Genomic DNA, 26,826 nt, shown 5'->3' with positions numbered 1-26,826 from the left:
TGTATTTTTCTCCAAAGGAGTGCTTTATTGACAAGTTGCCTGCTAATATTTGTTAGGGATACATCAGTGACCTGCACTCCTGTAATGTGCTCCCTCACACAGCTGTTAGTTTTTAACCCTGGAAAAGAAGACACCAATAACATGCTCTTCCTCAGCCCCCCAATTACTTGCTGTTCCTTGCTTTGTGTGGTACAGTATTCTAAGGGTGTCCAAAGAAGCCAGGGTATGTCACATGTGTATCAGACCAGAAACTAAAAGGGACAAATCCCACCTCACCCTAGGAGTGCAGAGATATGCACAACACAGATAAAGTTTTTGCCCTGCTCAGAGCCATTAAGGCACAGTGCTGCCCCTCTCTCCAAATCGTGACTCTCAACACACAGGGCCCTGGTGTTGAGAGGCTGCAGAATGTGGCAATTGGAGGCAGGAGGAAGGAACTTAGAAATCGTTGAAACTCCTGAGAAAAGATGACAGCAGAGTTCTGCCTGAACCAAAACCACATCCCTTACCTGACCTGCAAGGTTGGTTCTGCTTTTCATTTATTCTCCATGTAATGAACAGACAGGCAGAAACTATGGACAAGAGCCCCACCCACTGTCAGTAAAGCAGCACTGTACAGGGCACATCCCATTCAAATGCTAAAGATAAAGGCTTTTCTTCTTCTCTCAGCCCTCCTGACCCACCGCACAGGAGCCCTGTGAGCCAGAGTGGAAAGCTATTGGAAAATGCCACTCCTTACTTAAGAGAACCAAGCTTTGCACACCAGGAGAAAGTATTAGAGAAATAAAATGTAATAACTGGTACTGGCAGAGTATGAGATGGGCCAGAACAAAACTCTACATAGTACCATAACCCATTAGAGAACCCTCACTTATACAGATATATAAAAGACTATACACAAAGCATAAGGCGATGTAAGGCTTGAGTTTCAGCTTGGATTCAAAGAAATAATATTCAACAATGAGGCTAAAGCTGCTTTGCCTCACCTTTTTTTCTATTTAATTTTTGAAAAGTCCATCACATTTAAAAAATAGTAAATCTGCTTCTGCCAAAGCCAGGTTGTTACTGTAAGAATGTAGCAGTTGCTTATATTTCCTTTCTAGGGTCTCATTAAATAGAGAACTCTCTCATTCCTCAATCTATATGAAAACTGTGTTCATGCAATATGACCTAGGTGAGCGTATTCCTTCGGAGCTAGGGGAGGAGGTCAGGAAGGAAATATTGTTCACTTAATTCCCAATACTTCTTCCCTTAACATTCTGGTGAGACCTTCAAAGGGAGCATGGGCTCCTGTTCAGTACTCCTCAGACCCCTCCACCCTGTCCACTTCCTGTGGCCCTGGAAAGGATGGCACAGCGATCTGCTTTATCTGTGAACTTTAGTGTAAAACATTTATGTACAAGACTGTTCTCTAATTCATGCCAAGGCAGCCACATCTGCATGAACATGGGTATGACTGTCTTCAAAACCAGTTCTTCACTGTCCTGGCTGGTTGCTCTGTCATGCAGAGTTGCAGCTGTGATGATGAGGGTGTGCTTCTGTATTCTGTGGCTGGCAAGCTATGGCAGGCTTAGAAAGGCGCATGATCCGGCAATGTCTGGTCACCACTTCCAGGTGAGGAAGGGAGGGTATCGCTGCCATTCTCTCTGCCACCCACAACCTTAGACTATAGAAAAAAACAGAGAAAGTAAATCAATCTAAGACACAAGAGAAACAGAATAGATTCAGGGCTATGCTCAACTCTCTGTACAGGTCTATGCATCATGAACATTAGTGCAAATGAAATAAAATGAGTCAATGACACACACCAGTCTGGATAGGTTCTCTGAGAATTATACATTTTGTCTAGAAAAGCACTCATACTGTGTGGTTCCCCAGAGTGATTATATTTTGTATCTGAAGAAACATATATCCTGGGGGAGGAGAAGACTGGAGAGAAGCTCAATGTCCAAGAGCACCTGTTGCTCTTGGAAAGGATCCAGGTTCAGTTCCCAACATCCACATAATGGCTCACAACTATTCTTAACTCCAGTTCCAGTGCCTTTTTCTGACCTCCAGAGGACCAGAAACACACATAGTGTACATATATACTTGCAGGCAAAACACAAAGAAAAAAAAACTGGGACAGGGAATATTATATATATCTGGCTGTCCTGAACTCTCTATGTAGACCAGATTGACCTAGAATTCACAAAGATCTGCCTGTCTCTGCCTCCCATCTAGTATTAAATATTCTGCTTATGCGTGCATGGTTGTATGCAGAGACAATCTCTTATAAGCAACACCAGTCAGTAAAAAAGCCTATCGCCAATGAACAGAGGCAGGATAAATATGAGGTGGGACAGTGGTAGGAAGAGAGATTCTGGGAAAAACTGAGAGGTGCAAAGGTTCACTTGGGAATGGTGAGGAGAGGAACATAAGAAGACAAGAAGAGGAAAACAGCCATGTAGCTAAATTAGGGTTAGAATAAAAGGGATAGTAAGTTAAGAGCAAGTCAGAAACAAGCCAAAGCTTATAGCCTAGGCATTTAATAATTAGTTAGACTTAGAATTATCACTCCAGCAACAGGGGCTGGGAGGAATGACTTGGATTTTTTTACAATTGTATGAATGCATATAGAGACAAGAGTTTGACATTAGATATTTTCCTTAATCATCCTTTCACATTATTATTATTATTTTTTTCTATTTTTCGGAGCTGGGGACCGAACCCAGGGCCTTGCACTTGCTAGGCAAGCGCTCTACCACTGAGCTAAATCCCCAACCCCTTTCACATTATTTTTTAAAGCAGTTTATCTCACTAAACCTAGCTCTATGATGTGGCTGGTCTACCTAGCCAGCTTACCCTGGAGATGCCCTTTCCCTCTGTCTCCAACTCCAGAACACTGTGAAACTGTAGGCAGGCTACCTTACCTACCTGGGTTTTTCAGGCTAGGGATCAGCAGGAAAAGGTTCTTGCCACCAAGCCTGACTACGTGAGTTTGATCCCAAGGATCCACATGGTAAAAAAAAGTTTTCTTCTGACCTCCATATGTGTGCCTTGGCGTGGACACACACACATTCGTCCCTAAATAAATTTTAAAAGGGATAGAACTGAATTTGAGTTCTGATTCTCATGCTGCAAGTGTTTTATCCACGGAGTCATCTCTACAACCTAAGGAACATTCTTGAAGGATAAAATTAAAGAGATAAAGAATAGATTAGAGGCTGGCAGGGAAAAGAAGAAAGGTGGACGTGAGTGCAAAGAGGCACTGATGGATAACGTGCTGCCTTAGCTGGGTGTGGTGGCACACACCTACCATACTAGCACTCAAGCAACTCAGTTAAAGGTGAGCCTGGTCCACATAATGAATTCCAACACAGCCAGGGCTGCTACACAATGAGACCCTGACTCAAAAGTAAAAAATTAAAAACAAACAAAAGCATGCTGGTTTTTGCCCAGAGACTTCACTCAAGTTCAGTAAGAGTCCATTACTACAGAACAACATGAGAGCTGTTCTTCTCTACGAGGCCTGCAGTAACTGGGTCCTCAATAAGAAAGACGTTGACACAGCAGATTACACCCATGCTTCAAGAAAACATACAGTTCAGGGATTGTTACCTTTATGGTCCCCACTCGATCTTCAAATGACTTGAAGGTTGCAGAGTTCCTTTAAAGAGAGGAAGGGGATGATGGTATGAACAACTGTTTTGTCACTGTTCTCAAGCTGAAAGACCTCGGGCTTTGTCCAGGCCTTTGTTAGGAGCTATGCCCAGCTCCTAAACTCTGATAATAAAAATGTAATATAACAAAAAGGAGTATAATGGCCCTGCAGACTCCACACAGGATCTCATTTTGGGGTGCTTTCCTGGATGGGCCCTAATTAAGCTCAGGTGCAGCTTGTTGGGGGCATTAGCACTGAAAAAGAAGACACACTTGGTTGTCCCACTTCCAGAGTAAGGATGTGGTTTCTCGCTATCACAACTATTCAGGCAAGTTCTTACATTTTAGGAAATCAGTGGAGTCAACATACCTAGAGTACAAGTGAGCATCATCCTGAAAAAACCACCTTCTTGATTATATTATCTCTTTTGGGTATTTGTTGTTGTTGTTGTTGTTGTCGTTTTGGGTTTTTTTGGATTATGGAAAGTCCTAGAGCCTTTCAAGTGTATCTTTAGATGAACCACATAAAATCACAGGCCAGGTGAGATGGTGGGCATCTTTAATCCCAGCACTCAGACGGCAGAGGCAGGCAAATCTCTGAGTTAGAGGCCAGCCTGGTCTACAGAGTGAGTTCCAGGACTACACAGAGAAATCCTGTCTTGAAAAATAAAAAAATAAAAAAATAAATAAAAAGGAAATCACAGAGTTTCAGGATACTAGATAGAGGGTAGGAAAACAGGACAGAGTATCCTCACACAGTAAGACTCCTCAATGGTCTTCCTAAAAATGATGGAATTGCTGAGGCACTACGCCTGGCCAACCAGGTGAGAAACAATAGACCACACACGAGATGGTCCTGCTAGCTCTGAGAATGAGGTCTCCAGAGATCCATCTGTGGAGGGGCCATGTGCATATGCCAACCTCTCTACCCAACCCTCCTGAAACCACAGGTATCCAGAGTTAAGAGCTTGCAAAGTTAAGTATGGGCTGGAAGTTCATAGAATGGTTCCCTCTGGAGGCCCCAAAAGAAGTTCCCTTCCCACGAGCTCTTCCTTGCTAGCCCACACACAGTCATTAGCTAAGGGAATGGTTAGCTACCAGAAAATGAAGACATACAGATTGGGGGATATAGAAATACAAGGTGTGACTCGTATTGCTGCCCACCCCTATACAGAGACAGTGCTAGACCAAGGGAAATGTGCATACATTACCTCATGACAGGCATACTTATCGAGTGTCGGATGGAGTAGCTGCTGCTTGGAAGCATGATGAAAGCAGAGAAGGAAGCAAGAATTAGCCCATCTTGCCAGATCAGCCCACACCTGGCAGTTTAGCTCAAATATACACCAGTTTTTCCGTGAGAAGCAGCAGCAGCACTATCAGTGAGCTACTGACCCTTTCTACACAGTGCCCTTTCTGCCAGCTCCATGGTTTCCAATGACGCCATTGCTGAGCAGTGTGGCACTGACAAAAAAGAGCCCTGGGCAGTTGAAGCTTGTGGTGCACACCTTTAGTCCCACCACTGGGGAGGCAGAGGCAGGCAGATGTCTGAGTCTGAGTCTAGCCTGGTCTACAAGATAAGTTCTAGACCAACCAGGAATTCATAGTGAGACTCTGTCTTTTAAAAAGAAAAAAAAAAAAAAGGGAAAAAAAAAAACAAAAAAAAAAAAAACGACAAAACAGAGAAAAATGTATGAAGACCTAGGCCTAGGGTTTTGGAAACATTTGGTCTACAGTCTTCAGGTGCACACAGCAAGTTGAAATAATGTTTTGGCAAAGGTGTAACATGCACGGTAAGTTAAATAGGAAAATGTTTAAAGTCACATATTGCTCTGGTTTGGCTTCAGACCAATGCCTACTCCTAGAATGTGGTAATACTGCATTTGTCAGCATGAAGACCCATGGTAAGGAGTACCTAAGGGCTCTCAAATAATAAATCAGATACAGCTCAGTCTGGGCCATACGACTGCTTCTCACAAGCAGGAAAACAGTCTCCACATGATAGGACTGAGAACATGAGGGACAGGGTTAGTATTTCCTATGTGAAAATACTTATTTTCTGGCATAAACTTAGACATGGATTTGCCATATCAGGTTAAGTTGGTCACTTATTGCCCCAGGAACATGCAATCCAATCAGGCCCAGATAAGGCACTCAAGTGTACAGTCACACAGACCATGCCTTGTGAGCAAGCAGCTGCCTGCTGGGTAATTTTTTGAGGGAAAGTACTTCTGCTGCACTGGCTTACCTACTTTCACCCAACAAAGCCTCCTACAGGCCTACCAGAGCCCTCTCTGACCTAATACAGAGATGTGTCCATAGGTCAGGTCCAAAGTCACCTTACCTAAAGGATTGTGAGAACGGATGAGCCCTGCAAGATAGCAGCAGGAAGAAAGAAGAAAGAGAGCATTATTGAGCAAGGGAGGCCAATGCCATACAAGACCCCCAACAGAAGCCCTAAGTCCCTCTGCTCAAGTTCCAAAAGGTTAAGTAGGGCTAGTGGGTGAAAAGGCACTTTTGTGATTGCTTCTTTAGTGCTCAAACTATGGGAACAGCAAAATACACAGCCCCACCCCAACTCCACAAAAGGTGGTAAGAAAGCAGAAGAAAACAACCGTGTGGTTCACAGCACGGTATGTCTGAGCATTGTCACATGTACAACAATCCACACTATTTCAAGTGAAAGGAAAGAAAGCAAAATGGTCTAAAGAAAATACCTGAGACATAAGTAACCTAGTGAACAAAGACTTGATATGATGCAGTGAGCCAGCCAGGCTGGGCCAACACTTCATGTCCATGAAGCACCGTGCATTCTTTGAAGCTAAACAAGAATCCAAGCACCATGACACAATCACAAGCATACTCAGAGCTAGGCACCAAGGCTGTAGGGCACCATGACACAATCACAAACATACTCAGAGCTAGGCACCAAGGCTGTAGGCTGCACTGTACAGGCTGTACTGTACACAATCACAAACATACTCAGAGCTAGGCACCAAGGCTGTAGGGCACCATGACACAATCACAAACATACTCAGAGCTAGGCACCAAGGCTCTAGGGCACCATGACACAATCACAAACATACTCAGAGCTAGGCACCAAGGCTCTAGGGCACCATGACACAATCACAAACATACTCAGAGCTAAGCACCAAGGCTGTAGGCTGCACTGTACAGACTGTACTGTACACAATCACAAGCATACTCAGAGCTAGGCACCAAGGCTGTGGGCTGCACTGTACAGGCTGTGCTGTACACAATCACAAACATACTCAGAGCTAGGCACCAAGGCTGTGGGGCACCATGACACAATCACAAGCATATACTCAGAGCTAGGCACCAAGGCTGTGGGGCACCATGACACAATCACAAACATACTCAGAGCTAGGCACCAAGGCTGTAGGCTGCACTGTACAGGCTGTACTGTACACAATCACAAACATACTCAGAGCTAGGCACCAAGGCTGTAGGGCACCATGACACAATCACAAACATACTCAGAGCTAGGCACCAAGGCTCTAGTAGGGCACCAAGGCTGTACACAATCACAAACATACTCAGAGCTAGGCACCAAGGCTGTAGGCTGCACCTGTACTGACACAATCACAAACATACTCAGAGCTAGGCACCAAGGCTCTAGGGCACCATGACACAATCACGAACATACTCAGAGCTAGGCACCAAGGCTGTAGGCTGCACTGTGCAGACACCAACCCAGAACATGCACATCCAAGGACACCTGCTAGCATGGACCAGCAAAGCATCTCCACAGAGAAGCCAGGTCCCTCCACCCCTGAATTCCTGGATTCTATGAATGGCCTTAAGCAGAGGCTACTCCAACACAGAAGAAACCACTGAAGAACACACTCTCCACTTGGTAGGATTAAATATGGTTAGCAAACCTACTTCCCTCTGTCCTCTCCCCATCCCAAGTCCAGTGTATATCAGATGCCCCTAGAGCTCCAGTGGCTCCAGGACTGGTCCACCATGGACAGAATCATCCATCCACCCACACCTAAACTCATGCTATCAGCTTCCTGAGCCTAACAGGCATCCTTAAGAACTAGGCATGCTCATCCATGAGCCTGATGGGCCTGGCTGTAGACCAGGCTGCCCTCAAGCTCACAGAGATCTGCTTGCCTCTGCCTCCCGAGTGCTGGGATTAAAGGCACAGAAACTACTGTGGTTATTTGTGAGAAGACATGGATCTTCTGTGCACCAGAAAGATCAGAGTTTAATACAAACACTAACAGATGTACCCTCCTCCCTAGGGAATGATACATAGCAAACAGGAAGCCCTTTGGGCACTGTGCCCACAACCAGCACAACCAAACAACTAACTGGACAGATCCAGTCAATTCATCCAACCTTACTGGGGAAGCCCTGATCACTGTAGCTGGCCCACACATGTCAGAGCAGTGAAACCAAGCATTCTGACAGTGCTATGAGAGCAGCATTGCCAGAGACCCTGCTAACTGCCTGCCATAATCCCAAAGCTATACACTGGGGGGTGCAGGTGGGGGTGTCAATGGAAAATCTCAGTTCTCTGAGGAAAAAAATGGAAACATTATTTCTTCTCCAATATGGAGGAGAAGAAACCAAACAGAATCGTGTTTTATGCTTTCAAAGAAAGGCAGGCCATATAAAAAGAGTTCAATCAAGAAGATTGACAGGCTGGGCATGGTAGCCAATACTCAACTCAATACTCGAGGACAGAGGAAGATATATGTCAATACCAGGCTGCCTACCCTGTCAGATTTCTACCCAGAATACTTTGAACAAACTAAAAAAGAAGTAAAAGTTCAGAAAGCTGAAGCCATAGGATTACCGTGAGTTCAAGACCTGCTTGGACTCCAGAATGAGGCACTATCTCAAAAAGACTACAAAAAGACCATGCCTTTAATCCCAGCACTTGGGAGGCAGAGGCAAGCAGATCTCTGTGAGCTCGAGGGCAGCCTGGTCTACAGAGGATGTTCAAAAAGACCACACAAACACAAACACAAACACAAACACGGGGTGGGGGTGGGGGGGGAGGGGGGAGAGGGAGGGAGAGGAGGGAGGGAGGGAGGGAGGGAGGGAGAGGAGAGGAAGAGCACCTGAAATGAGCAGGCAGCCCAATCTTCAGGAACAGTAGAATGGGCAGCCCCTGGGAGCTAGCCAGGGTACTAGTGGTGTGCAACTACCCCCCACCAGACATACCATCATGTATTCAAGGAGCTCCATGCTGATCCTAGAGACAACACGAGGCTCCACCTAATGTACAACGTCTCCCCTTATGATTTCAATTCCTAAACTCCATCACTGCTTTGTAAAAGAAGCTGCAGGCAAAGAGACTAGTGATCTTTCTTTCCTCAAAGAAAAAAGGGCCAAAGGCAGGTAACCAGGAATAGGAGGAATTCCCACAAAGGTCTACAAGTACATTGGTTCAGGTTGTCATAGGAGTCCTTAAGCTGTGGGTCTGAATCCTTGACTTGAAGCAGGTTTCCAACTGCTTACCTCATATCTCCGAGCTTCCTGCTGATGGCAGAGCCCATGGTGGACAGAGCAGCTGATGTTTTCTGTCCTGCCTGTGAAAGAGTTTCTTGAGTCTTCTTGTAGCTAGGAAAAAGACACACCACTTAGACTCAACAGCAAGGGTAGCATCAGTCCATCCTCAAAATAAGACCCCAAAGTGTGTAGAGTGCAACCAAAGAAAGCACAGGGAGGAGTCTGGAGGGTGGTAAATACTCACTAGCTGGTGGGGGCATGTTCCCTCAGCCCCTACACTGCTAACCTACTTCAGTTCCTCAACTTCCAGTTCATCTAAACATAACCTGAGACTTATCACTCTGTTTTCTTATACTTCTGAGTGCTAAAGAAGCCCAAACCTGCCAATTACAGAGAAAACAGACCACAGAGATGCTGGGTCTAGTGCCACACTTAGGCAGGCAATACTGGAGTAGCAGAGACCAATAACCTTCCCAGCTCTTGATCAAGCCAATTGTAGCTCAGTCTCCCCTTTCTCTTTCCACACAGGACCATCTTCTGAGGCAAGAAAGCACAAACTCAAATGCAGCTGTCCATGAAGGGCATCTCCAATGTAGATTGGTGCCTGGGTAGTGCCTTCTAAACACTAACAAGTCCTTTGATTTCTAGCACTATCTATACAGTGTCCTTCCAGAACATAAACGTCTCTTTCTCATGCTCAATCCACAATGCGTGGGCAGCCTTGGACCTCAGCAAAGACCACCAGTCCCATCAACAATTGCTGACAGACACACTGCCAGTCCTGGGTTCTTCTAAGACTGTGGTTCTCAACCTTCCTAATGCTGCCACCCTTTAACACAGTTCCTCATGTTAAGATTATTTTCACTGCTACTTCATGACGGAATGTAACTTTCTAATATGCATCATTTGACCTCCAATGGGGTTGTGAACCACAGATTAAGAACCCCTGTTCTAAGGGGTTGGGGATTTAGCTCAGTGGTAGAGCGCTTGCCTAGGAAGCGCAAGGCCCTGGGTTCGGTCCCCAGCTCTGAAAAAAAGAACCCTAAGTCTAGTTCTTAGAGAAGGGCTGTCTAGGGCAGCACAGCACAGTGCTTCCTAGCTACTAGCTGTCTGTCTCTGCTTGCTGTCTTTGCGGCTATCACCTTGTGAGCTTAGCTTCTGCATTGACATAAACACATCACATCAAGATATGGCTCCACAACCTTAACACCAATGGGTTATCCCACCCATCAATAGAACGATATTGAACAAGATTCACAGGGACACTATGGAGTCCACCATAAGAAACTGGCTTCCCTGTTGCTTCTGCTACCACAAAAAAAGACAAAGACCACAACCAAATAACCAAATCCCTCATTCAAACCTTCAGGTCATAGCTCCTCACTGGATGGGATTGGAGAACTTGGAACTGAAACAAGAGTAGACAGATCCTCGTGAGGCTGCTTAGCATCGCCATGGTAAGCGAGACAACTTCTCTCCAGCATACCCAGTCAGGTTTGAAGTGATCCGTAACCGGCTTCCTAAGCCCTTCCATCCCTCTTACTACAGGAGGTCTGGTATGAGGTCTGTCAGTTCACAGTTGAAGGCCAATCTAATGACCCACAAAGGCCCTGCAGCCTCCTCCTGACCCTGCCCAAGCCCAAGCTCAAGCCTACCAAAGCCAAGAAAGAGGGATTTCTATAAGAAGTATACTTCACTGAAAACCTTTTTTTTTCCTTAAGTGTTTCTTTAAAACACCAAGGTCAAGGTAACTAAAGATTGTAACATTTAGGGCTGGAGAGATGGCTCAGAGGTTAAGAGCACCGACTGTTCTTCCGAAGGTCCTGAGTTCAAATCCCAGCAACCACATGGAGGCTCACAAACATCTGTAATGAGATCTGATGACCTCTTCTGGTGAGATAGCTACAATATATATAATAAATAAATAAACCTTTAAAAAAAAAATTGTAACATTTAGTTGTAAAAATACAAATTCAGGATAACTAGTACCTAAAAAAGGGAGGATGGAGAGAACAGGAAAAAGACAGAGAGGGAGGGAGAGAGAGAGAGAGAGAGAGAACGAACGAACATACTCCAGTCAGTCATAGTAGCACATTCCTATAATCCCAGCACTGGGAAGGCTAAAGTGGAAGGATGAAAAGTCTAAAGTTAGACTAAAGACCTTATTTCAAAAAAAAAAAAAAAAGAGGAAGGGAGGGAAGGGAGGAAGGTAGGTCATAGGGTCCTTATCACCCAGGTCCACAGACTTCATAGACTCCCATGCTGCAGGCCCACTGTGACAGCCTTGTTTAAGCATATGCCTTGGAAACCTGGGAATCACTACATGACACTAATGGAGAAGCTAAGCTCACAAAGTGAATGCTGGAAGATAGCAAGCGGAGACAGACAGTTTGCTAGGGAGTACTGTGCTGGGTTGCCCTAGACAGCTCCTCCTTAAAACTTAACACTTCTTAGAACAACAGTTGTCAACCTGTAGATCATGACCCCTTTGGAGTTCTAATGACCTTCTCATGGGGGTCACATATCAGACATTGCAATTCACAACAGGAGCAAAATTACCGTGATGAAGTAGCAGTGAAAATAATCTTATGGTTGGACATCACCAACCACAACATGAGGAACTGTGTTAAAGGGTGGCAGCATTAGGAAGGTTGAGAATCACTGTCTTAGAAGAACCTAGAGCAGGTAGAATCTCTGTCAGCAATTATGGATGTGCTTTCCCCTCAATTTCAGAGTCTTCCTTTTGACGCTGACCTCACTTTCTTCTTCTTAGGCTTACCAAAGGATACACCTCCTTGTCCATAGTAACAATTATCATAATACCCACACCTAGGCAACCTTGTTAGGCCGCAAAGTTAGAAGCAGGAGCTTCTCTGTCATCTTACTCTGATTAACACTAATTGTGCTGTTTAACTGCAGCCCAGATAACTCAAAGTGAAACATGAATCAACAAATAAGTACAGACTTTGTGTGGTACCCTCAACACTGTTGTTTCCAGTTATAGCTACTTATAAAAAACTCGAAATTTCAAGACCCACAGAACATAGAGACCCTTTTATACACAAATGACTAAGACAGCAAGGCTCTTCCCAGCATCTCAGCTATGTGAGTGAAGCACAACTTCCCCAGGACTATGTACAGAGGGGCAGACATTCACACCTAATGAGTCCTATATTGTTCCAGACCTCCAGCATGCTACTGGCTAAAAGGAATCTACAAACTCATGGGTCAAGAGGGTCAAGAAGTTTGTACATAGGGCATTCCTCTGTGAAAGTTCTGGACAGAGTGACTCCTGCCAGCAGTGCATCTCCTGAATTCTGACCAAAATAGGTACCAACCAGGCAGAGGAATCAGAAGTAGCATCTTTAGTCCTATCCCCAATCCCCTGAGTTCTCAGTGCAGAAATGCCTCCCAGTTAGGAATCACTGCTAATAGCTCTTCCCTCCAAAAGTTGGGAAAAGGCCTCTGCCAGAGGAAGTGATTAGAATGGGGTATCCCATAAGCTACATTTCCACACAAAGCCATAGATTTCTCTGGGAGAAATCAGGATTTTGTGTATTTTAACTGAGTTCTTTGAGAAACTATTCAAGATGGCACAGACAGCTCTATACCAGGTGATTTCTCAAACACAATGAATAAACATTTTCCCATTGTATCTGCACTATGAAAGGACTTCTCCCTCAATAATAATAATAACTGTTTACAGTGACTTTTCTTCACATTGTGTGAAAGTAGGTCTCTGTATTTTCAATTATTAATCTTGTACCCTGGGGCTGGAGAGATGGCTCAGAGGTTAAGAGCACTGTCTGCTCTTCCAGAGGTCCTGAGTTCAATTCCCAGCAACCACATGGTAGCTCACAACCGTCTGTAATGAGATCTGGTGCTCTCTTCTGGTCTGTAGGCAGAAAGGCAGAAAGCTGTATGATGTATACATGATAAATAAATATTTAAAAATTAATTAATTAAAAAAATAAAAAAGAAGGGCTGGAGAGATGGCTCAGCGGTTAAGAGAACTGACTGCTCTTCTAGGGGTCCTGAGTTCAATTTTCAGCAAACATATTAGCTCACAACCATCTGTAATGGAATCTGATGCCCTCTTCTGGTGTGTCTAAAGATAGCGACAGTGTACATGTACATGAAATAAATAAATCTTAAAAAAAAAAAAAAAAGAAAAAGAAAAAAAGAAAAGAAAAGAAAAAAATTCTGTACCCTGCAGAGAACTGATCGCAGACAGGAGTTTGGTATTGTCATTTCTATGGTCCATCAACAGATTTTCTATTTCGTAAATATTCATCCTTCCTCACCTGCCTAAAGGAAATCTAATGATGTATCAGAGGCTGTCTTGCTGTTGATTGGTTGTAATAAAAGAACTAATGACCAATAGCTGGGAAGGAAATAGGGGGCAGACCTTCCAGGCAGAGAGAGTAAAGTAGGGAAGCAGACACAGAGGAGAACAGACAGGCAGCAGGACCAGAGAGGTAAAGAGCTAGCCATGTGGAGGTCATAGGCTAGAATAATTGGGTTAAATTAGATGAGCTAGCTGGGAGACTGCCCCAGTGAAAGGCCTAAGCTTTAAACTAAGTAGAACCCTTGTGTCGTTATTTATACTGTTGGCAGGTCCAAGAAAGTCCCCTAAAAATAACCATGTCAGCATTTCCTACTAAAGGGAAACTATTCTTTGGCAGTCAAATCCTGCCAGAAATCATATCTGATTAAATCATGCATCAACCTGATAAATGACACACAGGTAAATAACAGGCCATTAACTAAACTAAGGGTCCCAAAACAACACAAGTCACTAAACTAGCTTTGACAGACATACAGGACTGTCTACAATTCATGCTCTACTGATATTTTATGTGGTTGACAGTATGGCACCTCCAGACCACAGAACTTCATGAACCCATCAACATGTGCTGCCACTACCTCTACCCCAATTCAAGAACCTCTCATACCCCAACAGCCAGAACTGAATCTAAGGGTAGAAGACAGGAAGACGACAAGTACAAAAAAACCCACCACTACCAACTGGTCAGCATCAACCACCACGTCACCGCTAAGTCAAGACGCACAAAAGACATTGATAACGCTGATAGCTTTAAGCATGGTCTGTTGATTGAGTGGATTTCTCCAACTATCGTACTCTATCCTTCAGGTACTTAAAGCATACTTTTACTTTATTCTTGGGAAAAGAATGATAGCCAGCAAGCTCCAAAGGCGGGCTGTGCCCAGGACACAGTTTCCCTGCCCTGCCCCAGGGAGACAGGAGAGAGAAGAGTGAGGAAGGACACTGACAGTGTGGGCGGGCACTCACAGGTCAGACTGCGTCACTTTCTCATTCCACTCTCCAAGTTTCTCAGACGTTTTCACATAGCTAGAAACAGAAAGTCTGTGGTGAATATTTGGAAGGATTTCAACCAGGCTTCAGACTGCAGGTTCCAGAGAAGACAGAAACACCATCTGGCAATACTACTGCCCTGCAGCCCACCTGAACAGTCCAGAGCCACTACCACACCTGTAAGGCCCAGGGCTACCTAGGACTCTACAGGAAAAAGATGACCATGCCCTTTCCTAAACATTGCACAGGAGCACCTGGTCTTTCAATAGTAGATGGCTCCCAAGAACAGCATAGACTATGTGGCCCCTGCATGCTCTGAGAGTTAGCAAGAAACTTGTCTCAAAGACCCAAACATTCTAATATAGAAGTATGGGGTTTCTACAGGTGAAATTGAAAAAAAATGTAATTTGATTTTTGCTTCTGTGGTAAAAGGCTTCTAGAGATATCCTCCAAAGGAATGCTGTATCAGAGGAGAAATATGGACACAAACATGGCAAACTCTAGCCAAATTCTACACAGAAAAGTTATTCTAAGGACCTCATTGATGCTCTGACTAATTCTGACCCAGGCGGGAAACACTTTCTTCTTGTCACTTTCTACTTGGACACCTGATAATCCATTCACCTTTCAAACATAGGCAGATTCTCTCTGAGTGAACACAGGCACGGTCCCTAAAGACTCGAGTGTTCTGGTTACCTGTTTCCAGTAGGCTCCTTTAATCCTGACTGTTGTAAAGCATCTCACTCCCCAGCACTCCTACAGTCCCCCATGTACAAGAGGCACACCCCAAGCAAACGCTTCCTTAGCCAAGGGAACATCCCACCACGGGACTGGTACCTACGCAGTAGAGCCCTGCACATCATGCCAGCTCCTAGACAGGTTCTGCTTCAGCTCCCCTAATGTGGAGAGGCCCAGTCTCCGTTTCAGCTCTCCACAGTGCCTCTCTTTGGCTGCCAGCACCTGGCGCAGAGTGACAATTTCCTCTTCCACCTGTAAAAGAAGCAGGGCTAGGGATATAGGTCAGGTGGTAGAGTGCTTGCTTTGCATATATAAAGCCACAAGTTAGATGTCTAGCACCACAAAAAATAAAAATGCAGTCGACACGAGAGGCTAAGACCGCCACCAGAAGTGACCGACAAACATCCTTCACCATGCAGTAATGACACTTTCTCAGAAATTTTCAGCTAGAGAAACAGTTTGGCTATATGGTGGTGGCACATGCCTTTAATTCACTTAGGATGAAGAGGCAGATGGATCTCTTGTGAGTTTGAGGCCAGCCTGATCTACAGAGCTAGTTCCAGAACAGCCAGGACTACACAGAGAAACCCTGTCTCAAAAAACAAAGCAGTTTGTCTTAAAAATAGCACCAACATGGACTGGAGAGATGGCTCAGTGGTTAAGAACACTGACTGCTCTTCCAGAGATTCTGAGTTCAATTCCCAGCAACCACATGGTGGCTCGCAACCATCTGTAATGGGATCTGATGCCCTCTTCTGGTGTGCCTGAAGACAGCTACAGAGCACCCATATACATTAAATTAAAAAAAAAAAATAGTGCCAACAACGGCAGCTTTTATCTGGAATCAGTGCCTCAGCCTCTGAAGAACACTAAACGCACCCTAGTCAGTAGTTCTTTGGGACTGTCAACCATTTCTCCATCCTGCTTAAGTTTCAGGACAACCCTATTGGAGTTCTTCCATAAAACTGGACATGAATGTTAAAATATAAGTCCTTTTTCCAAGTGGAGCTAGGCCTGGCTTAAACGCAGCATGTAAAACTGTGGACCCACAGGAGAATCCCCTATACAGTGAAAAGGAAGCAGGACTGACAGATGGACAGACACAGAGCTGAGAAAAAAAAAGCATTTCTAATGGCAATTACAGTGTTCCGGGGGATCAGCCCCGTGCTTTGGTAATAGCCAGTTACTCAAACCAAAGAGAAATTTCATTTGTTCCTATGGCAGTTTGAGAGTAAGAGAAAAATATATTCTTTCTCTCTCTCTCTCTCTCTCTCTCTCTCTCTCTCTCTCTCTCTCTCTCTCTCTCTCTCTTTCTCTCTCTGTTTTAAGACTGGGTTTCTCCGTGGTTGTCCTATAAATCAGCCTGTAGACCAAGCCAGCCTAGAAGATCCAAGAGGCTCAAAGATCCACATGCCTCAGCCTCCCAAGTGCTGGGGTGCTGGGGTAAAAGATGTGCACCACCACCCAGGTTTGTGTTGCCTGTATGTATGTCTGAGTGAAGCTGTCAGAAGCCCTGGACAGGAGTTAGTGACAGGTGTGACCTGCTATTGGGGTGCTAGGAACTGAATCTGGGTCCTCTGGAAGATCAGCCAGTGCTGGTAACCATCTTTCCAACTCTAAAAAAGATTCTTGATAATAACAACCAGAACTTTTTAAAGAAAAGTGACTTCTGGAAAGAATGATTTTGAGGCCTTCCAGCTATAGAATGTGTTCTCAATAGTTATAGTGCCAGTATAAATAGCTACACGGAAAAAAACAAACTTTTCAGTCAGCAATGGTGGTACAGTAGTTCTATTATCCCAGATATTTAAGAGAATTGCTTGACCCCACATGGGGGTAAAATGCCTTATCAAAAAGACAACAAAAAGAAACAAATCTAAACATGGTGGCAGTTGCTTGTAATCCTAGCACTTGGAAGATAGAGGGAGGCAGGATTGAGTCAGAGCCTACAAATAAAACTAAAAAGATCCAGTGCACAGATTCATGGTATCTTTTTTTTTTTTTTTTCCTTCGGGGCTGGGGCCCGAACCCAGGGCCTTGCGCTTGCCAGGCAAGCGCTCTACCACTGAGCTAAATCCCCAACCCCAGATTCATGGTATCTTTTTTTTTTTGACCAAGTCTTGATTTTTATTACTTAAAAAAGTCGCCCATTTACTTTGCTTTCTGACTCTGTGCTTGTGCCTTCAACACTTTCACGATGATTTTCTGCTCCTCAATAAGGAAAGCCCGCTTGATTCTGTCACGGACACACTTGGCACACATGGAGTCACCATAGGCCCTGCTGACCTGCTTCTTAGACAATCTCATAAGGACTTTGGGTCTCACAGCACCCCTGAACCCCTCGCAGTCTGCCTGGGCACACGCCATAAGCGGATTTAGGTGCTTTCCCAACCTTCTTGGTGTAAAGGTAAACGATCCTGTTGCCAGGGGTTCGAGAGAGCCTAGTTTTGTTAGAGGCTGTATTGTAGGAAAGCCTACGACGGTATGTCAAACGCTGGACCATCCTGAGTGCCCCTAAGCACCGTCCCCGGAAGAGGAAAAAACGATTCATGGTATCTTAAAAATGACATTCAAATGTTAATACCAGCAAAAAGCACACGTGTAGACATTACTGTGTAGACATCCTCTTGTGCAGCACCTAGTGTTTCCAGGCAGAGGTGGTAAGCTGAGATCAGGCCCTGCCGCCTCCAACAGGTGACTCAGTGTACTTTTTTTTTTTTTTTTTTTTTTTTTGTTCTTTTTTTTTTTGAGCTGGGGATCAACCCAGGGCCTTGCTTCCTAGGCAAGCGCTCTACCTCTGAGCTAAATCCCCAACCCCAAGTGTACTTCTTAGAAATGGGCATGCAAAGAGATAGCCCAGAAGACACAGAAAGCAAGCGGCAGCCCAGCAACAGCTCTGCCCAGCATAAGCCATGTTTTACTCTCTGAATAACCCAAAAGGACTCCTGAGCATCTCAGGACAGAAAATAAAAACCACGGTACCTTAGCAAGCTCAGCCCGGAGCTCTTCTTCCTCCACCTCGGTCAGGCCCTCTACAGCTGGAGTCCGGTGGACCACACCTGGGTCAACAGGGACATCAGTCATAAAATCAGACAGCACACCTTTGTTAGGAGAATTCAGGTTGATATCTGCCAGAGACAAAAATGAAGTCAAAAAGTGTCAAGTAAGTTGTTACTCTCCTAGGAAAGCAGCAAGAATGGTTGGCCAAAGGAGCTCAGGAGAACTTGGACACTAGAAACGCCTCTGAAAGCCTATGTGGGTGGTCTGCACACTGGTTGGAGAGCAGCTATTTCTTAGGTACATGAGATGCAAACCCATATCACCTTGTGCTGCAGAGTACAGAGCCAGGACTACACAGAGAGGCACAGGACTACACTAGCTGAGGCAGCCAAACCTTAGGTCTCGTTTCACTTGTGAAAACACTATCTTCTACAGTAAGGAAACCCTGCCTTAAAAAAGTAGTCCAGGGGGCTGGAGGGGTGGCTTAGCAGTGGCCATGGAAGAATGCTGTTCTTATTGGGTTCCTTAGCCTTTCTGGTACTATCAGAACCACCTGCAGAGAGGCAGCAGAGGGCTGGGCCCTCCCATATCAATCATCAATCAAGAAAACGCCTACAGGCTAATCCTATGGAGGTTGTTTTCTCAATTAAGATTCCTTCTTCCCAAAGGGCAGCGATGGCGCACTCCTTTAAGCCAGCGTTTGGGAGGCAGAGGCAGAGACAGGTAGATCTCTGTAAGTTCCAGTCTAGCCTGGTCTACAGCGCTAGTTCCAGGACAACCAAAGACATACGAAGAAACCCTATCTGGAAAAACAAAAAACTAATTAATTAAAATTCTTTCTTCTACATGACTCTAATTTGTGTCAAGTTGACATTAAAAACCAAACAGCACACAGAATAACCAAGTTTTATGTGAACCCAGCTGGAAAATAAGCTATCCTTAATGACTGGTGATGATGCCTGTGGTTTCAAATTCGTCCTCTCCCTCTTTCTTTCTTTTCCTTTTTATTGTGATGCCAGGCCTGCACCACAACCTCACACATAATGTAATACCACTGCTGTGTAATAGTTTGCTCTGGGTAGAGAAACTTTTTCCATCCAGCAGGGAAAGCTCCTTAAGCAGAAAGGTAAACAATTCAAAATAGCTTCAGGAAATCCCCAAAACTAACTAGATTCACTATGCCCCTCCCAGCTAGAGTCAACAATAAAAGCTGAGAGTCCCTCAGGAAGTGAAACAGCTGCAAAGAAGACTCTCAGAAGAGAAAGGTTGCAAAGACAGTTTTGAGACCAGAATAGCTGTGCGGAAGAAGCAGATACCAGGCCAGTTACTTGGAAGAGGTAAACCTCTTTCTAACTGAGGCTCTTGGAAAGGACACTCTCCAACCTGTTGAGCTGCCTGAAAGCTCTGTATTGTATTCAAGGTTCTCAGCTTTGTGAACTATCACCCACGCTGGGGTGGGCTTTGCTGTCTTTTGTGTCATTTCTGCTCCTGTAAGCAACCCCAATAAAACACATTAGTTCACCAAAGTGGACTTTTGTGGTATCTGTATCTTTGGTCTGTTCTGAGTTCCCTATCTGGGGTGAGTAGACATATATGTTGCATCTCTCAGGAAACATTTTGTCACACAACAATGACTGAGCCACCTCCTTAGCAGTTTGATTCCAGGGACCAGAATCTACAGCTTAGAGATGAAAATAAAAGTCTATAGCCTTCTGAATTTGCAAATGTCCTTCAAAGAAGAAAAAAATCCAGAATGTATGAAAACCTAGAAATTCTAAAGCTTAAGTAAAGGGCTGCTGCAAGCCAGGCTATAGTAGAGAAGATTTTTTAATTTAGCTAGTGTGCTTAAGTAAGCATCCCCATTTGTACCACCTTCTCAAGATTTTAATCTCCAGAGCCTGAGCCACACTTCTCCGTAGCAACCTCATACTGGTCTCAGGTGTCTGTTTTGGCAACAAATCTGGTGTTCCGGGTGTGCCCCTGACTCACTCAACCCTTCTCCCACGAGACAACCTCTAAGTAGGCTACAGTGGCGTTACCACCCAAGAGGCACTGCTCTAAACACAAGGATGGTTGCACCGCCCCTTCCCTGCAGGGAGCCGCCCACAACGTCTCCGCTGGCGCCCAACGCCAGATGTGGTATTCCTTACGGCCCTGCGAAAGATAAAGAGCTGCAGAGCCAGCAAGAGGCGGACAGAGGGTGAAGCGTATAAGGAGAAATGTCTGGAGTTATGAAACTCTAGGAACTGAGAGGGAGCCGTGTAACGCCGCTTCACAGTGCTCCCAAGGGAGGCCGAGGTGCCATGGCAAGGCAGAAGCACACACTGCAAGACCATCAGGAGCCTTGAGGTCAAGGGCCTGTTGGCCGAAGAGAAACCGTGAATTGGTCTGGCAGAGGCTGAAGGGGACCGAGGGGCCGAGTCCCGACTCCCGGAGGGCGGGAATGCGGCACAGCCCCTGCCCATCTGCGGGTACCTTGGCTAGCAGAATCCATGTTCAGGCGGCAGCTGGGTGTAGTTGGCGTCGGTGCTGGGATCGCAGGTACTACAGGAGCCAAGCCCCGAGAACTGCAAGCTGGCAGCTTGGTACACACGAGCCAGTGGAACTGTAGGGCCGCAGTCGTTTACGTAATCAGGGACGCGCCGCCTTCCTTCCGCTCGGGTTCGTACTCCGCCTTCACCCCGCCCTCGGTGAAGTAGTGTCCAATGAGAAAGTCCTCTGGCCCCACCGAAGACCAATCTTTCAATTTGATAGGTCAGACAGCAGCGAAGCAGGAAGCAATGCTTCTAATCAGGTTCCATAGTAAAATTCCAGGGTAAAAAGGGCAGAACAGCTGAAGCTCGAGGGATGGCTCGGGTTGTGTTACAGTTCTCTGGCTTCCCACCTTAACCTCGGCTGCCCACAAGACCTTCGACCTTGCATCTCGAAGGGTCAAACTCAGGCCCGTGCACTCCCCAATGTCAGGTCAACCTCTCCCCACTCCCTGTAAATTCTTTTGGTTTTTGAGGCAGGTTGCTTGCAGCAAAGGACGACCTTGAATTTACCAAGATCCTCCTGTATCCACCTCCCTAGTACTAGGATTACAGGAGTAAGCCATCACAGCTGATTTATACCGTATTGGAGATCGAGAATTCAGAACTTGATGCATTCTGGGCAAGCACTGTACCAAATAACTTTTACAGCCTCTTTTAGGAGACTTTTTTTTTATTATTCTTTTTTTCGGAGCTGGGGACCGAACCCAGGGCCTTGCGCTTGCTAGGCAAGCGCTCTACCACTGAGCTAAATCCGCAACCCCAAGGAGACTTTATTGTCTAGAAGTGCACTAAAAATGAAGAGAGCGCGATTCGTCCTCTTGCCCTGCAGGTGCCGCTCTCTCCAGCTGGATTCCTACTCTAGTAGGCCAGCTGTTTTGGGGCTGCTGGGCGGCTTGCATTCTGGTACTGGAAGAGTTCACACAGCATTGAACACCTCGGGGGCCTGTTGGACCCTCCCAATAACTGAAGCCCAGCTGGGTGTAAGAACCCCTATGTTTTCTCACTTTCTTTTCACAGCAACAGGTGAGCCAGCACTGGCACCCCCTCCCAGTTTACAGATGAACAAACTGAGGCTAAAGTAATTTTCCAAAGATCACTCAAGAGGTTTGAGGTTCTTATGGTTTTAATGTGTCAACACCGACAGGAGAACAAGACTCGCCCTGACTCCAAATAAGGGAGTCATGACCATTGGGCAACTCTCTGCTAAAAACAAGCCTTACAATTTCTTTTTGGCTCTTAATTTTTTTCTGGAAGAAAAAACCCTTAAACGATATTGCCCCTCTTTCAGAATTTCCCTCTCCAGCTAAGCCTGAGTGAGTACTAGTTCCTGGTAGCTTCCCACTACCTGTCCCTTCTCTGGCTCTTCTCCCTACAGGTGTCTTCTTGCACGGGACTATGTGCTTCATTGTCTGTGACAGAATCCTGTTCAAGGCTGTCCATTAATATATCTTCTCCATTTACCATCTTGCTTAACCCAGCCTGATCAGCCCCTGTCCACAGGGCTGGAAATGACAAGAGCAGTAGTCCCTTCTTCATGTAGTGAGTGACCACAGTGCAGACAGTGGTGAGCTGAACACTTGTCATTCAGTTTGCATTCTTGAGCCATGAACAAAGCCCAGACCTAGCCCAGGTCTGGCCCAAGATGACACCCAGTAACAAGTGGGTAACGTTAACACCCGGTAACAATTCAGAATCTCTAGGACTCAGGCCATCCTGCACCCTGTTGACATAGGTCTGCAGTCCCTCTGTAAATCTCCCCTCCATAGAATACAGAAATGCGAAGGGGGGTACTGCACAGCAGCAACTGCTGAGACCTGCTAGAATGAGGCCCTACAGTGGCAGGAATCTCTTTTCACTGGGCACTACTTGAATCTTTAGTTGCTGTCCTCTTCTCAGGAGCTACCCTACAGCCCAAGCAATGTGAAAGGCACTTCCCTGTGACCCCACAGCCTCCCATGGTCTCCCATGAGCAAACACCACATAAATTGGATCACCATTAATTGGATCAGGTTCATCTTTACATTGCCTTTGAGAATTAGGCACAGACATTCAGATGTTTGCAAGGAAGAGAAAGGATGGAAGCAGGAAGGAACAGAAAGAAAGTAAGGGAAGATATACTGCTCACTGTCCCAGACACCAAGATCCTCAGCAGGGCCAGCTTTTCTGTAGAGATGTAAGGAGAGGAACAGTGGGGGTGGGGAGCTAGAAAGTATACAAATGCCCAAATCCATGAGTCACATAAACTGTGGCTACAGTCTCCAGGGCAATTGGAAGTCTTCAGGCTCCAAGGGACTGCAGTGAGTTGCCTCCAGGTTCTTGAGGTGCCTACGTGCCAAGAACAGTGCAAGGTGCCGGCGCCGCCGGGCGCTCAAACCTTGGCCCACGAACCAGGGAAAGGAAGGTCCATGTGGCCCCCAGGTCTTGGTACGGTCCAAATCCTTCTGGCGGCCCTCACGATAAGAACGAAGTGTTGCCAAACACCACTCATCATCGACGTGGTAGCGTGCATATAATGCAGTTTCTTGAGCCAGGTTGCTGGCACGTAGCCAGCGGATTACCACTGTGCGGCCCTCGCGGGCCATCACAGAGGGGTATCTGTGCTCCAGAAGGCGCAACAGCAGCTCATTGCCACGGTTACCTTCCACATCGCCCTCCACTTGGCAAGATGGCAACGAGGGTACATGGCCCGAGGTGCTGACAACATCATCTTGTGTACGTCTGAGCAAGAGTACTGGGCCTGGGTAGCAGCACAGCTGCTCAGCAACATTAAGGTTGAAGTGCTCCCGTACAGTGCGTACTACCAGCCCCTTCCAACTCTGGGGCATAACCTTCAGCGCTAGTGGCACAAGATCATCAAAGGTGGCATCCAGCACTAGTGCACCCAGTTCTGGGTAAGTCATGGTGGCCCAAGTGGCTGTGAAGCCTCCTATAGACCAGCCATAAACCACCACATTTGCTGGTGAGAAATGCAGGCGGTGCAGCGCATATTTGACCACCACATCCATTGCATTTGCATCATGTTGTGGGAAAGGTGCACCTGTGCTGCCCCCAAAGCCAGGGTGGTTCCAGCCTAGCACTGAGTATCCAGCCTCCAGAGGTGCGGACAGGCAGCCCATCTCGTAGAAGCCAGCATTCCCTTCACAGCATATAACCAGGCACAGGCCGCGGCCATGGCTGCCGGGTTGCTGCCGGCGATCCATGAACATGGTGTCAATCTCATTGCCATCGCAGGCCACCAACTTGGCACGCCGCCCACGGTAGCGGTCCACTAGTCGCTCCTGGCCCTGCTGCAGTAGAGGCAGTAGTGCGCGCGTCATCAAGAACATAGAACCCGGGTATACAAGCCAGCGGCCCAGTGAGTGTGCCAGTGCATAGCTAGCGAGCTGGCTGGGCAGCTCACGGATCTGCTGGAGGAGGCACTGCACTTGGCTCCGAGCTCCACGTGGAGGCCTTGTGAGTGCGTCCTCGCCCAGCGCCGCATCATGTAGCAGCCACACACCTGCGGCAGCTGCAGCACAGGTCAATGCACGGTGACTGCTATTATTAGTGCCTGGGACATGCAGATCATCCCAGCGGAAGTCCACCGGCCAGCTGCGGAAGTTGTAACTGTAGTTTGCTGTCAAGTAGATCTTGAACACGTGTACTAGTGCCTTCACAAAGCAGATGACACACATGGGCACTGAAGCTTTGCGTTGTTCCCTGCTAGCCCCAAGGCCTGAAGGCCCAGTCCTAGTTGTGGAATGAAAGCAGGAGATGCAGGCCTGGCCCAGCCAGTGGCTGCGGAGGCAAGGGCCACCCACGGCACTCTGATAACATGCCTCCTTTTACTAGGCCCCAATGGCCTTTGTGACCTGTGTCTTCCAGGGCCAAGGGAAAGCTGTATGGCTCTCAGTTTTGTGAGTCATTGTTGCTGGGAGAAGTGATGCTAGGGTGACAGGCTCACAAAGGGTTCTAAGGCTTGGTAAACCTCTAGTTCTGTCCCACCCACCTGGGAAAGTGCCTTAGGACCTCACAGCAGCTTCCTACCTTGTTTCTAGCACCTTGAGCAGCTCCCACCTCCTCCACTGAAGATGGGCAACCAAAGAGGCCAGAAATAAATAGCCTTGACTTCTTCCATATTGGGGGAAGACAATAAAAGAAAAGGGATTTCCCACACCAGGGCCAAACTTGTAGTTGGTAACAATTCCTTATCCCCTCCTTGGACTTTGGGGTTTATTGGTTTACCATTGGTTTCCCAGAAAACATCTAGGTTAGAACAGAGCTGCTGTTTGGAGTCAGGAGGTGATTTTGCTCATAGCCTGACTCCTATAGCTTTATACTTACTTTCCGCAGGAAGGAGATGTGGTAGGCTAGGAACATCTTCCCTTACCTCTTCACACACACACACACACACACACACACACACACACACACACACACACACACACACTTCTGAATTATTTTCACTGGTCCAATAACAGCAATAGCAACTACCTCCAGGCGGGTCCTACGTGGCTGTAGTTTCTCTATTTTTCATCCCCTAGTTGATCATCTCTCTCTCCCACTTGAACCAACCCACAAACTTACCTTCCTTCTTTTAGAGGGCTCTAGTGGGTGGGTTCCCCTTTTTCTTTTGCACTGAAGATGGCCAGCCTGCCTGAGGGTCAAACAGCTGGAGAGCAGTATACTGCAGCACTTGGGAGCTAATTGAGCAATGGTCCACACCTGAAACAAATTTTAAAAGCCATGAAATGCAGCTGGATCCCCTGAGTCCATGGGCTGGGTCTACTTGGCAGATCTCAGGCTTTTGGGTAAGGTGGTTTCCAGTCTCTAGCAACCAGCCTCTGCTTTCCTGTTCTATTTTCCAGTTAAGAAACTGATTCAAGCAGCCCCATAGCTTTGGACTCGGCTGAAGAATGCTGCTGTTCATAGAGGAGACGGAGGAGAAGGACTATAGTGGTGGTTTGAATAAGTGTACACAAACCCCTGCCCCCATAGACTAGTGATTGAATGTGTGGCCCGTGGGATTGGTATTACTAGGAGGCGTGGCCTTGTTGGAGTAGGTGTGGCCTTGTTGGAGGAAGTGTGTCACTGTGGGAACAAGCTTTGAGGTCTCATATGTTCAAGCTATGCCCAATGTGGTACACAGTCTCCTTCTGCTACCTGTGGATCAAGATGTAGAACTCTTGGTTAGCTCTGCAGCACCTTGCCTATCCGCATGCCACCATGCTTTCTGCCATGATGATAAGGGACTAAACCTCTATTTGTGAGCCAACCACAAAATTAAATGTTCTCCTTTATAAGAATTGCTGAGGTTGTGGTATCTGCCTTAGAGTTTATTTTTTTAAGGAAGCATTTATTTATTTATTTTATGTATATGAGTACACTGTATCTGTCTTCAAACACACCAGAAGAGGGCATCAGATACCATTACGGATGGTTGTGAGCCACCATGTGGTTGCTGGGAATTGAACTCAGGACCTCTGGAAGAGCAGTCAGTGCTCTTAACCACTGAGCCATCTCTCTAGCCCTATTAGTCAGGGTTTCTATTCCTGCACAAACATCATGACCAAGAAGCAAGTTGGGGAGGAAAGGACTTTTTAAGTTTACTCATCCACATTGCTGTTCATTACCAAAAGAAGTCAGGACTAGAACTCAAGCAGATAAGAAAGAGGAGCTGATGCAGAGGCCATGGAGGGGTGCTTCTTACTGGCTTGCTTCCCCTGGCTTGCTCAGCTTGCTTTCTTATAGAACCAAGAACTACCAGCCCAGGGATAGCACCAATCACAGTGGGCCCTCCCACCCTTGATCACTAATTGAGAAAATGCCTTACAGTTGGATCTCATGGAGGCATTTCCTCAAGGGAGGCTCCTTTCTGGGATAACTCCAGTTTGTGTCAAGTTGACACACAAAACCAGCCAGGGCAGTGTCTCCTCACAGCAGTGATTTGGAGGATCTAGTTCCCACCCCATCCCAGACACAAACAAAACCCCTAATGTCCACTTAAAGTTGAACAAAACTGTGTCTCTGTGTGGGTATGGGTGTGTCTGTGTGTGTTTATATATTTGAGATGGGGTCTCACTTTGTGGTTCAGACTGGTCTGTCTCA

The 26,826-nt window shown here is 46.3% G+C and overlaps 2 protein-coding genes, 1 long non-coding RNA gene and 1 pseudogene across 11 annotated transcripts; 1 reads left to right on the top strand and 3 right to left on the bottom strand.

Annotated features, from left to right (window-relative positions):
* On the bottom strand, positions 1-20,852 carry Tpd52l2 (TPD52 like 2). Of its 9 annotated transcripts, XM_032904984.1 has the most exons (9): positions 20,681-20,842; positions 18,188-18,333; positions 15,309-15,457; positions 14,444-14,503; positions 9,139-9,240; positions 5,987-6,013; positions 4,854-4,895; positions 3,601-3,649; positions 1-1,666 (listed from the first exon to the last, which is right to left on the bottom strand). In XM_032904984.1, exons 1-9 carry the CDS (start codon positions 20,697-20,699, stop codon positions 1,571-1,573), a joined length of 690 nt encoding a protein of 229 aa, XP_032760875.1. In that variant the 5' UTR covers positions 20,700-20,842; the 3' UTR covers positions 1-1,570. The 9 variants fall into 9 exon arrangements, with proteins under 9 accessions (XP_032760875.1, XP_032760878.1, XP_032760877.1 ...); XM_032904987.1 differs by lacking the exon at positions 5,987-6,013 and having other exon boundaries at positions 20,681-20,852; XM_032904986.1 differs by lacking the exon at positions 5,987-6,013 and having other exon boundaries at positions 4,854-4,898.
* On the top strand, positions 10,499-14,979 carry LOC116902446. The gene is made up of 3 exons (XR_004388075.1): positions 10,499-10,586; positions 14,000-14,284; positions 14,900-14,979. It is a non-coding gene; the product is annotated as an uncharacterized LOC116902446 (long non-coding RNA).
* Positions 17,323-17,909, bottom strand: LOC116902445 (annotated as a pseudogene).
* Positions 20,853-22,744: 1,892 nt separating the features above from the next.
* Positions 22,745-24,669, bottom strand: Abhd16b (abhydrolase domain containing 16B). The gene has a single exon (XM_032904983.1). The coding sequence runs from the start codon at positions 24,411-24,413 to the stop codon at positions 22,989-22,991; it is 1,425 nt and encodes a 474-aa protein (XP_032760874.1). The 5' UTR covers positions 24,414-24,669; the 3' UTR covers positions 22,745-22,988.
* Between the last annotated feature and the right edge of the window lie 2,157 nt (positions 24,670-26,826).

Source organism: Rattus rattus, chromosome 5, assembly GCF_011064425.1.
Source record: "Rattus rattus isolate New Zealand chromosome 5, Rrattus_CSIRO_v1, whole genome shotgun sequence".
NCBI lineage: Eukaryota > Metazoa > Chordata > Mammalia > Rodentia > Muridae > Rattus > Rattus rattus.
The sequence above is the reverse complement of the archived record's forward strand: the minus strand, read 5'-3'. Positions and strand labels throughout refer to the sequence as shown.

Bases quoted from the DNA above. Each gene is read 5' to 3' on its own strand.
- Tpd52l2 (XM_032904984.1), bottom strand. The intron at 15,458-18,187 runs GTACCGTGGTTT...CTTCTTTTACAG, and splicing joins TCCGGGCTGAGCTTGCTAAG to GTGGAAGAGGAAATTGTCAC. The intron at 1,667-3,600 runs GTAACAATCCCT...TTTTTTCTATAG, and splicing joins ATCGAGTGGGGACCATAAAG to TCTAAGGTTGTGGGTGGCAG.
- Abhd16b (XM_032904983.1), bottom strand. From the start codon at position 24,413: ATGTGTGTCATCTGCTTTGTGAAGGCACTAGTACACGTGTTCAAGATC.